The 10,660-nt window shown below is 42.3% G+C and overlaps 1 protein-coding gene across 1 annotated transcript in view; it reads left to right on the top strand.

Annotated features, from left to right (window-relative positions):
• Positions 1–8,705, top strand: part of LOC126980691 (chorion peroxidase-like) — a 21,410-nt gene extending 12,705 nt beyond the window's left edge. Inside the window, exons 4-17 of the mRNA XM_050830828.1 lie at positions 152–218; positions 2,277–2,436; positions 2,624–2,755; positions 3,192–3,403; positions 3,505–3,681; positions 3,848–4,038; positions 4,154–4,343; positions 4,499–4,696; positions 4,881–5,028; positions 5,512–5,686; positions 5,828–5,980; positions 6,330–6,528; positions 7,330–7,438; positions 8,442–8,705. Of these exons, the coding sequence (XP_050686785.1) occupies positions 152–218; positions 2,277–2,436; positions 2,624–2,755; positions 3,192–3,403; positions 3,505–3,681; positions 3,848–4,038; positions 4,154–4,343; positions 4,499–4,696; positions 4,881–5,028; positions 5,512–5,686; positions 5,828–5,980; positions 6,330–6,528; positions 7,330–7,438; positions 8,442–8,508 (2,178 nt within the window). The 3' untranslated portion in view covers positions 8,509–8,705. The remainder of the gene's footprint in view (positions 1–151; positions 219–2,276; positions 2,437–2,623; positions 2,756–3,191; positions 3,404–3,504; positions 3,682–3,847; positions 4,039–4,153; positions 4,344–4,498; positions 4,697–4,880; positions 5,029–5,511; positions 5,687–5,827; positions 5,981–6,329; positions 6,529–7,329; positions 7,439–8,441) is intronic.
• The last annotated feature ends 1,955 nt before the right edge of the window (positions 8,706–10,660 follow it).

The raw sequence follows: 10,660 nt of genomic DNA, 5'->3' as shown, positions 1-10,660 counted from the left end.
CCCCTTTATTAAGTTATTAAGCTTTCTTATCTTAAACGATATTTCTTCGATTCGTCTTCATTATCCTAAACGTTTTCAAAATTATTCTCTTTCGTTTGAAATCTTTGCCGTAAACATTATTTCTAAAATGTCCTCTTCTCATCCTTAACAGATTCGTCAGACGTGCCAGCTCCCAGACGGCAGCCCAGGCGTGTGCTGCCCCGACCAGACCTTGGCAAGTGAGTGCTGAGAGGACGACATTGATCTTGGGGGTGGGGGAGGCGAGGCATGTGTGAGGGCCAGAACGAGAGATTAATAGGTTTTAGGCCTGTGTGAGAGCAAAAACGACAAAGAGGAAGTAGGCGTGTGTGGGAGCGAAATTGAGTGATGAAGAGGCGTGTGTAAGGCTGAGGAAGAGTGACTAAGAGGGGCGAGTGTTTACAAGAGCTAGGACGAAAGTGGCTGAGCAGTTACCGAAATTTCAAGTTTCACGGAAATATTCATCCGAAAGCTTTTGACAGAGAGTGGCACAAACCTTTGATTTCTAAACTACCTTCATACGGATTCTATTCCTCTCTCTGTACCTTCAATTCTAGTTTCCTTTCACGTCGATCTATTTCCGCTGTGGTAGATGTCACTGTTCCTCCCCTAAACCTATAAACAATGGTGTTCCGCGGGGATCTTCTGTCTCCCACTCGCTTTCTATTGTTCATCAATGATTTTCTATCAAAAACAAACTGTTCTGTCCCCTCCTATGGCGATGAATCTACTTTACATTAGTCAGTTTATTTAAGGAAAGACCATCCCAACATGAATTACAGGACTCAGGGTTGGATGCTACAGAACGCTCAACCTCTAAATATTTCTATTATTTCTTAATGGGGCAGAAGGGACTTATGTTGTGGTGTTCTTTAGAGCCACAAAAACTCAATTTCTCCACCTGACAACTCGACACAGCCTTTCTAGCATCTAATCCCTATTCTTCAATAAAACTAAGCTGTCCCTTTCTGCACGAGCCATTCTCGGCCCATCCCTAACTCAAAATATTAATTGAAACCTTCATATTTCATTTCTTGCTAAATAAACTTCCTCAAGGTTAGGCGTTTAATAGCGTTTCCAGTAATTATTTTCGCACTCCTAGTTGCTAACCATATACAAGGGCTTTGTTCGCTAATGTACTGAATATGCCTCTTATGGATGAGGGCTTTACAAACACAGCTCTTTTACACAGAGTAGCGTCAAAGGCTCATCGCCTCGTCAGCTCCTTATCTTTCACTGACTCTTTTCTACCTCTTAAATTCCGCTGCTATTTTGCCTCCCATTCTAAATTCTACCGCTATTTTCATGCTAACTGTTCTTCTGAACTAAACTGCATGCCTCCACTCCTACGGCCTCGCTGCACAAGACCTAACACTAGCTCATCCTTATGCTATACAAATCCCTTAGGCAAGAGTAACCAGTATCTTCATTATTTCATCCCTTTCGCTGGTAAATTCTAAAAGTCTTCCTTCGTCTGTATTTCCACCTTCATATAACTTGAACTCTTTCAAGAGGGGAGTATCATGAAACCTCTCCAACCGATTCTGAAAAATCTTTTGGAATTCTCAATCACTTTTCCTTTTGGAGAGTTGTAGTTTTGCTTCTTTTCCTTAATTTTTTTGTTTGCCCAAGATTGCTTCCTGTGGTGTAGAAGAAGAGTCGCCGGTAAAATCCTTGACGAACCAATGTCGACAGTCAGAAAAATGTTGCCGTTAAGATATTATTTATAGTTTTAAAACTTTATGAAATTCACCACACCTACCAGTACCACATCCACACACACCACCACCACCACCACCACCACCACCGCCACCACCACTACCACCACCACCACCACTACATCTATCACTGTCGCTACCACCTTACTTACCACCATGATCGTCACCATCGCCACCATCACTATACCTACTACTACCACCACCACCACAACAACCACAACAGCAATATCTACCACCACTACCACCACCACCACCACCACATCTACCACCACACCTACCACCACTACCACCACCACACCTACCACCACTACTATCATCCCCATCACTGCCACCATAATCGTTGGGAACTTAAGACCAACAGCTCCCAACAAACCGTCACCCTTTCATTATCTTCATTAAGAACTATCATCTATCACCGCTGCCATCACCAATATCTCACCTCTCATCACCAACACCCCCGCCACCACCATCACCAACACACTAAACTGTTTGCGTCACCACATCTGCTCACCGTCTTCCTCCCCTCCTCGTGCGGCGCAGGCATCCCTCAGTCCAGCGGGAGGGGTGACAACAAGATATTTACGGCTCCGCGAATCAACGCCAATATTCAGCACCTAGATTCCCAGGGGGTGAACGAGGCCTGTCACAAGGGCCTCAAAAAAATCAATGAAATTGGTAACCTAGAACAGAATCTCATCAGGTATGTTGGATATTGTCAAAATGGAATGTGATATTCTGTTTATGACATAGAATTTTCATATATGTATTGAAACTAAACATTATGAATCATTAGATGAAGTATAAGACTTCAGGTGGTTAGGTGGTTCTTCTGACGATCGTGTGAACTGATCTTACCAATCATTTCCTCTTTTCTGGGATACACACAGAAACAACGTAATTCTCAAGAGTAACACACCAGCCTCCGGACACCTGCGGCAGTTCAGGACGAGTCGGCGGGCGAAGAGGATGGCCGAGGCCGCTCAGGCTATCGTGGCGGCTTCCACCAACATGCTCAACGAGTGAGTGACGCCATTGGCTTGTTGTGCTTGGCTGGATATCTTTTGATTTTCTTCTGATATTTGATTATTTTTCTTTCTTTCTTTATGTCCAGCCCATAGCATTGCAGACTGCCTTGAAGAGCCGTTATTGGCGAGGGTGAATTTTATTTAAAAAAAAAGGCTGCCATGATCTGGCACTTGTTTGCCCCATGGTGTTCCCCGAGGCTCCTCTTTACCGAAATAACTGAAGATAGAGTTGATTGATATTTGGACTTTATGCGGGTAATCTTCCGCCGCTCGGAGATGGTTGCTGAAGAATCTGATTCCGCATCCTCGGAATCATCACCTCTGCATCCTGAGCAATCGACCACTGCCCATACTTTTCATTATCTTACTCTTTAAACAATGGATGAAGTTATATTACTCAATCTCATCTTGAATGTCTCAATTTTTGCAGTTTCAAGCTGACAACACGTCAGGGAGGATTTGGCCTGAAGAATGTGAAGGTGGCCAACACGGTGCTTGCTGACAGGTGTCCCCAGAATCCTACGTGCAGCGGGAACCTCAAGTACCGCACTATCGACGGCTCCTGCAACAACCCCAACAATCCCGCGTGGGGCATGAGCAGCACACCCAACCAGCGCATCATGCCGCCGACCTACGACGACGGTGTGTGCCGCTCAGATCTGATAGTGTTTACAGAGTTGGGATCATAGTGATGCTCACCAACCAGGCTCTTGTTCGGTTTCTGAAGCCACTTTTCTCGTCAGGTATCTGGGAGCCCCGCACACGAGGCGTGGACGGTTCGCCGCTGACTAACGAGCGAGTAATCAGCAACAACGTCATGGCCGATTTCGACCAACCAGACCCACAGTTCACGTCGTCTGTAATGCAATGGGCGCAGTTTGTGGACCACGACATCGCACATGTTCCTTTCCCATCCATGAGTAAGTTGTATATAGTTATATGAAGCTATTCTTCGCAATCACACCTTCAACCATTGTCCTCTCGTTAATATTTAATTGGTTGTAAAATGAGACAAACAAAAGAAGCACCAGAAGGGATATATTATTCTTATTACATGCAAGTACAGGAATATATTTTTTCTACTAGATGGAGAAGGAATTGAATGCTGTGCAAATGGCCAAGAGATTACCGGACCGAATCGTCATCCTCTCTGCTGGCCAATCAACACCAGCAGCGACGAACTCTACAGGTCCTTCGGCACGAGCTGCATGAACTTCGTCAGGAGCATGTTGTCCGTCAACCCGGGCTCGGAGTGCACCTTTGGTTTTGGCGAGCAGGTAATTCAGATGACGATATTATTAAAACATTGAGCTTAAGGAGCCAAGTAATTTTTATGAGATAAAATATAAGTACATTGTAAACACATACTGACTGGATGTTCCACTTTGTCAGCTGAACCAAGTCACGCACTGGCTGGACGGCTCCAACATTTACGGCTCCTCGGAAGAGGAGGAACGGGAACTGAGGGCCCCTTCAAACGGCCTTCTATTGACCTCTGGTAATAACTTCCTGCCGATCCTGCCGCAGCACCAGGGCGGCATGTGCGAGGCGCAGGAGCGGGGCGCCAGTTGCTACTCTGCAGGTGAGTCTTTTAACGAACCGCTTACGAACATAATATAATCTGCATAAGCGTATGTGTAAAACAATAAATTGTAAATGCGAGAGAAAATAAGAAACACTGTGATTCTATTATTCTAATGTTGATGCATTAATCTATTTATCTGATTTTGCTGTCAGGCGACTCCCGCGTGAACGAGCAGCCGGGCCTCACCGCCATCCACACGCTGTGGATGAGGGAACACAACCGCGTCGCCCGAGACCTGCAAAACCTTAACCCGCAATGGGATAACGATAAAGTGTTCGAGGAGGCCCGCAGGATCGTGGTGGGCGAGCTGCAACACATCACCTACAACGAGTGGCTCCCCATCATCGTGGGTCGGTGGCCAATGTTACTCTTGATATAATTTCTAGTTTTACATATAATGAGACACTGCCATAATAAAGTTCATGGAAAACAATAACTTTTTGTAAAATGAGGTTGACGATATCATAAATCACGTATCATATGCATAAGCTTGTCGTGGTCTAACTCCTACTAAAAATATTTTGTACTTAACAGGAAAGAACTTCATGCGATCTTTCGGGATCAACGTTTTGGGCAACGGTTACAGCTTCGATTACAACCCCAATCACAACCCCAACATGAATAACGAGTTCTCGGCATCTGCCTTCAGGTTCGGTCACTCGCTGGTGCAGGGAACGCTCAGGTAAGGAAAATAACTGGCTTGTGTCACCTTTTCGTTCATTAAGCTTCAATAAAGCTCCTCATTTTGTGAACATGGCAGTGAGTACGTTGAGGCGTTCTCCTAATTTATTAAAAGATAAAATTCAAATAAAGTAAATGTTGCATCAGACAAGAATACAAGCAGAGAACTCAAAGGTTGATGACTGAAGCATTCCTCGCCATCGACTGAAAACAGGGAAAGGTGATGTTTGCCCGGACATATTAGTAGTTCATGTTGATGATATCGAAGTTGTTTCAAATTGTCTAACAACTGTACACGAGTGACTGATGAGCAAACCTTAACCCAACCAGAAACAAAATACCTATATACCATTATGAAACTCGCATTGGTTGCACACTCTGGGATTTTGAATAGCAGACGGACTGAAACTCAATAAAAGTGGATGTATTTACCTCTGAGGGATTCACGGAGGTTGTTGTATGTGTTCCTTTGTTCTTTCACCAGACTGTTCTCGGCTAATGGCGGGACGAGCACCATCCAGTTGAGGAACCACTTTAACTCTCCTCACCTCATTCAGAAAGAAGGGAAGCTGGACGATCTCGTTCGCAGCTTGACTCAACTCGCCATCCAGAGGTTCGACAGTTTCGTTACCAAAGACTTGTCGAACCATCTCTTCCAGGTGAATCTCCTTTTATTTTGATTTTGGAGTATATATATATTTTTTCTTTAACTACTGGGATGTCAGGCGATGATTAATGCTGAATCTTTATCATAAGCATAATTTGAATTTGAACACTTGCCGTCTTTTGGGGTGATACAGACGCCAGCCACTCAGTTCGGTATGGATCTGATAAGTATCAACATTCATCGAGGACGTGACCACGGTATCGCTACCTACAACTCTATCCGCGAGGTGTGCGGCCTTCGTCGAGCAAGAAGTTTCAACGACCTTCTCGATCAAATGGAAGAAAGAGTGAGTTATTATATCTGCCAAATATATAGCGAATGGTTAAGGGTAAAGATATTTGTAGGGTAGAAGTCAGGGAGAGAAGCTAGAGAGAGAGAGAGAGAGAGAGAGAGAGAGAGAGAGAGAGAGAGAGAGAAGCATGACATACACACGCTTATATAGTGTATCTCGTTCGATTTCGTTCGGTTACTTGTCTTGTTTTTTATAGATGCCGCTGGGCGAAATAAAACTATTATTATCATCATTATTATGAGAAGTTCATGGCGGTGTGGAGTGACTTCTTTGAATCATGAAACCCTTTCGTCCCCTCGTTGCCATTTTAACAATGACGAATTATTTTCCTTTCTGTCGACAGTCCATCAGATCTCTTCAAGCAGTGTACAAGAGCGTGGACGACATTGACTTCTTTGCGGGAGGCATGTCTGAGCGCCCCGTGTCTGGCGGGCTGCTGGGCTGGACGTTCCTCTGCGTCGTTGGTGACCAGTTTGCGCGCCTGAAGAAGGGAGATCGATACTTCTATGACCTTGGAGGCCAGCCGGGCTCATTCAGTGAAGGTCAGGAGAGGCACGACAAAGCAGACAAAGACGGCTGAGCACCCTCCCGTGACCCTCTTCCACTAAACAAGAGACAGACTAGGGACCTCAAGCATGGTGATGGGCAAGCAAGACTCAAGGACAAGGGCAGATCGTGACAGAGATGACATTTATATGATGCCCATCACACCGGAGATTAACGTTTTCTGGCATCGCTTTACCTTGTTCAGGTTGAGGTGCATGCTTAAAGTTGTTGATGACTTGCCGTTAGGAAACAGATAACGACGTACGTACTTGTTCTCTCATTCAGTTTTGTTGTTTTTTGCTATCTGCATTTAACAGTATTGATGATGATGAAAACAACAACAACAACAACAACAACAATAATAATAATAATAATAATAATAATAATAATAATAATAATAATAATAATAATAATAATAATAATAATAATAATAATAATAATAATAATAATAATAATAATAATAATAATAATAACGGTAATAATAAAAAATAATAATACTAATGATAAAAAAAAATAATATTCGTAATAACCATAAATATCATTATCTATTATTATTATTATTATTATTATTATTATTATTATTATTATTATTATTATTATTATTATTATTATTATTATTTTTATTATTATTTCTGGCATCATTATCATCATCATAATCATTATTGTCATTGCTGATATTCTTCTTGTTATCATTAATATTAACATAGTCACTGTTATTGTTTGTTAATCACATTTGACGACTTTAACCTCGGTCTGCTCTCTGCTCCCCCGGGCTGGTTTGCTGTCCGGCTCTGTAGCTCAGCTCCAGGAGATCCGCAAGGCGTCTTGGGCTCGGATCATCTGTGACAACACCGAGACCATCTCTGCCGTCCAGCCTCTTGCCTTTCAGCTGGCCAACAACCAATTGTAAGAATGCACTTTTTTTAAGAACATAAGAACATAAGAACGTTGGAGTCTGCAAGAGGCCGGTAGGCCTGTACAAGGCAGCTCCTTTGACCCTAAGCTCCCGTGTATCTAACCCCACCTAATATCACTGTCCATGAATTTATCTAATCTATTTTTGAATGTGACAATTGTATTGACACTCACCAAATGACTGCTAAGCCTATTCCACTCATCCACAACCCTGTTAGTAAACCAGTTTTTGCCTATGTCCCTGTTGAATCTGAATTTATCAAGTTTAAACCCATTACTTCGTGTCCTACCCGGTTCTCTTACCAACAAAACCTTATGAATATCTCCCTTATTAAAGCCCTTCATCCATTTATAGATCTCGATCATATCTCCACGCACCCTTCGCCTTTCTAGAGAATGCAAGTTTAACTGTTTGAGTCTTTCCTCGTATGACAAGTTTCTCAACCCTGAATCATCTTAGTCATCCTCCTCTGTACTGATTCTAATATTTTGATATCCATTCTATAGTAAGGTGACCAGAACTGAGCCGCATAGTCAAGATGAGGTCTAACTAATGCTAAATATAGTTTAAGGCAGACTTCGGCGCTTCTGTTGCTTACGCTCCTTGAAATAAATCCCAGTACCCTATTTGCTCGATTTCTAGCTTGAATGCATTGTGCCCTTGGACGAAGATCAGAGTTCACTAAGATCCCTAAATCTCTCTCGCACCCAGACCTGCTTATGAGTGTCATTTAAGCAATAGTTGTGAGAGGGGTTGTTCCTACTTACACTCAGATACTGCACTTCCCTACATTGAACTCCATCTGCCATTTATCCGCCCAGTCATACAATCTGTTTAGTTCATCCTGGAGAATACTAGCGTCCTGATCAGACACAATAATATCTTCATATTTTTTTTTTCTATACGGGATATTTTATTTTGTTGAAACTGCTGTTGATAGACAAGCAAGGGAATGGCTCAGTACTAAATGTTTGTCCTCGCATCCTTCCACAGCAACCGGCCGGTGCAGTGCAATAGCGACAGTATCCCGCGCATGAACCTGCGGGCCTGGGACGAGTAGCGGGAGGTCGCCCCACGCTGTCCTCCCTCGGCTCCTCCTTCGCGCGACACATCTTCTTCTCTAAATCTTCGTTCACTTCTTCATCCAAATCATGTAATTTTGTTTTCTTGTTATAGTAGGGGAAGTATTTAAAGGGCACAAAAAAAAGTAAGAAATGCCCGATCAAATACACGTTCTTTAGTAAAATATTAAAATGATTCTGTTGCCTGGTTTCAATTATTATTATTATTATTATTATTATTATTATTATTATTATTATTATTATTATTATTATTATTATTATTACTATTTTTATTATTATTATTATTATTATTATTATTATTATTATTATTATTATTATTATTATTATTATTATTATTATTATTATTATTATTATTATTATTATTATTATTATTATTATTATTGATGAGATCCTTGAAAGGTCAGAAATCACACGCACACCCAACTCCCTTTCGCAGCTGGAGTGCTCAAGATCTGTTACTTAATGTGGGTTGATGGGAATTATTTCTTCCCAAACTAGGACATTACATTTGTCGATTCTGAACTGCATCATCCATTTATCCGCTGATCCATACAAACCATTCAGTTCCTATTGAAGTACCTCAGCGTTGTTGTTTGAATTGATGTGTATGATACAGTTGATGTAAATGATAACAGTAATTGACCCGGAACTAGGGCCGCTTTCACAGTCACTTTGTTTGTTTTGATCGTTACCAATGGGGCCGATCGACGCTATAGTTTTCCACGTGAAATTGGCCTATGGGGTAATGGCGGCTGCAAAGGAAGCAAGAGGTGTTGAGAGTGTGTGGCAAGGTGCGGGGCTAGGCTAACCCCGCAGCCGCCACTACCCCATCGGCCAGTTTTACGTGGAAATACAATAGCGGCGATAACAGCCATTGGTAACGATCAAAACAAACAAAATGACTGTGAAAGCGGCCCGTTATCCTTTTTTTATACAGGAAAGGAAACAGCTCAAGGGCAACAACAACAAAAAAAAAACAACTGAAGTAAATAATCGCGCTAATCGCTGCTCCTAAAAAGCTAAAAGTAAAGAGTGGCCAAAAGAGAGGTCAATTTCTGATGGAGAAGTGTCTTGATACTCTTCTCTTGAAAGAGGTCGAGTCATAGGCAAGAGGAAGTACAGACGAAGGAAGGCTGTTCCAGAGTTTACCACTGAAGGGGATGAAGGAATGAATAGGCGAATAGGCTGAAATTGAGCCGGTAACGCGTTATGAAGAGAGTGCTTATAGTTTTTAACAATCTTAGAAAAAAAGAATAAGATCAAAGCATCAACCATTTGACAATGATGAAGTTGCATGTTGAGGTAACTTTATTCAGATATAAGAACGATTCAAAATTTTGAGATGAGATGGAATTGTGAACCCTTTTAGAAACAATATCATCAGCATTAAAAAAATGGGCCGATTTCCTTAACAGACTAACTAGCCTTCGGGGAAATTTGAGAGGCAGTTTTCCAAATTTGATTCTAAAAAGTCAACTTGGAATTTAATGTTACCTGAAGTGATTTTAAGGCTACGTGAGTTGATTACCTGCTCAAGTATTAATCAATCAATGGGGACATACGCCGGGGGGCACGTCGCCTCATCCACCATACGACGCTAAGTCCGGGGGTCCCTACATGCGAGTCACCATGCAGGCCTATGGCAAGATCTATCGATTTGCTCAAGTCACGAACTCCGTGGGCGTCCACTTGCCCTACTCCACTCAGGATTGCCTCTCACAGAAACAACCCGATGAGCAGGATCAGCTTCTGGGTAACGTGCCACGTGTCCGTATAGCCGGAGTTGGCGTTGACAGACAATACAGGTAATATATGTCGAATCAGTTTCACGGAGTAATCGCGGTTTTGGCACAAATTCATTCCAGCTATCAGGATATCGTGGATCAGCGGTCCTAGGGCGACTAAAAATGGTAGTGCTAGTCTTGGGAGGATTTAATTTCATACCCTAACGCTGACGCCAAGAAAAAAATCAGATAAAATAATGCAACGTTATTCATCCATACATACTGATAAAATTTACAAAAGTAGTGTATTAAGGTAAATTAAATCGAATGCAAAGAAAATATCAGGAGAAACAAGCCTGGTCTACAACCCAGCACCCAGAGAAGCTTGAACCTGATGCACCAAGAT

Source organism: Eriocheir sinensis, chromosome 45, assembly GCF_024679095.1.
Source record: "Eriocheir sinensis breed Jianghai 21 chromosome 45, ASM2467909v1, whole genome shotgun sequence".
NCBI lineage: Eukaryota > Metazoa > Arthropoda > Malacostraca > Decapoda > Varunidae > Eriocheir > Eriocheir sinensis.
This window is presented reverse-complemented; position numbering and strand designations above follow the sequence as displayed.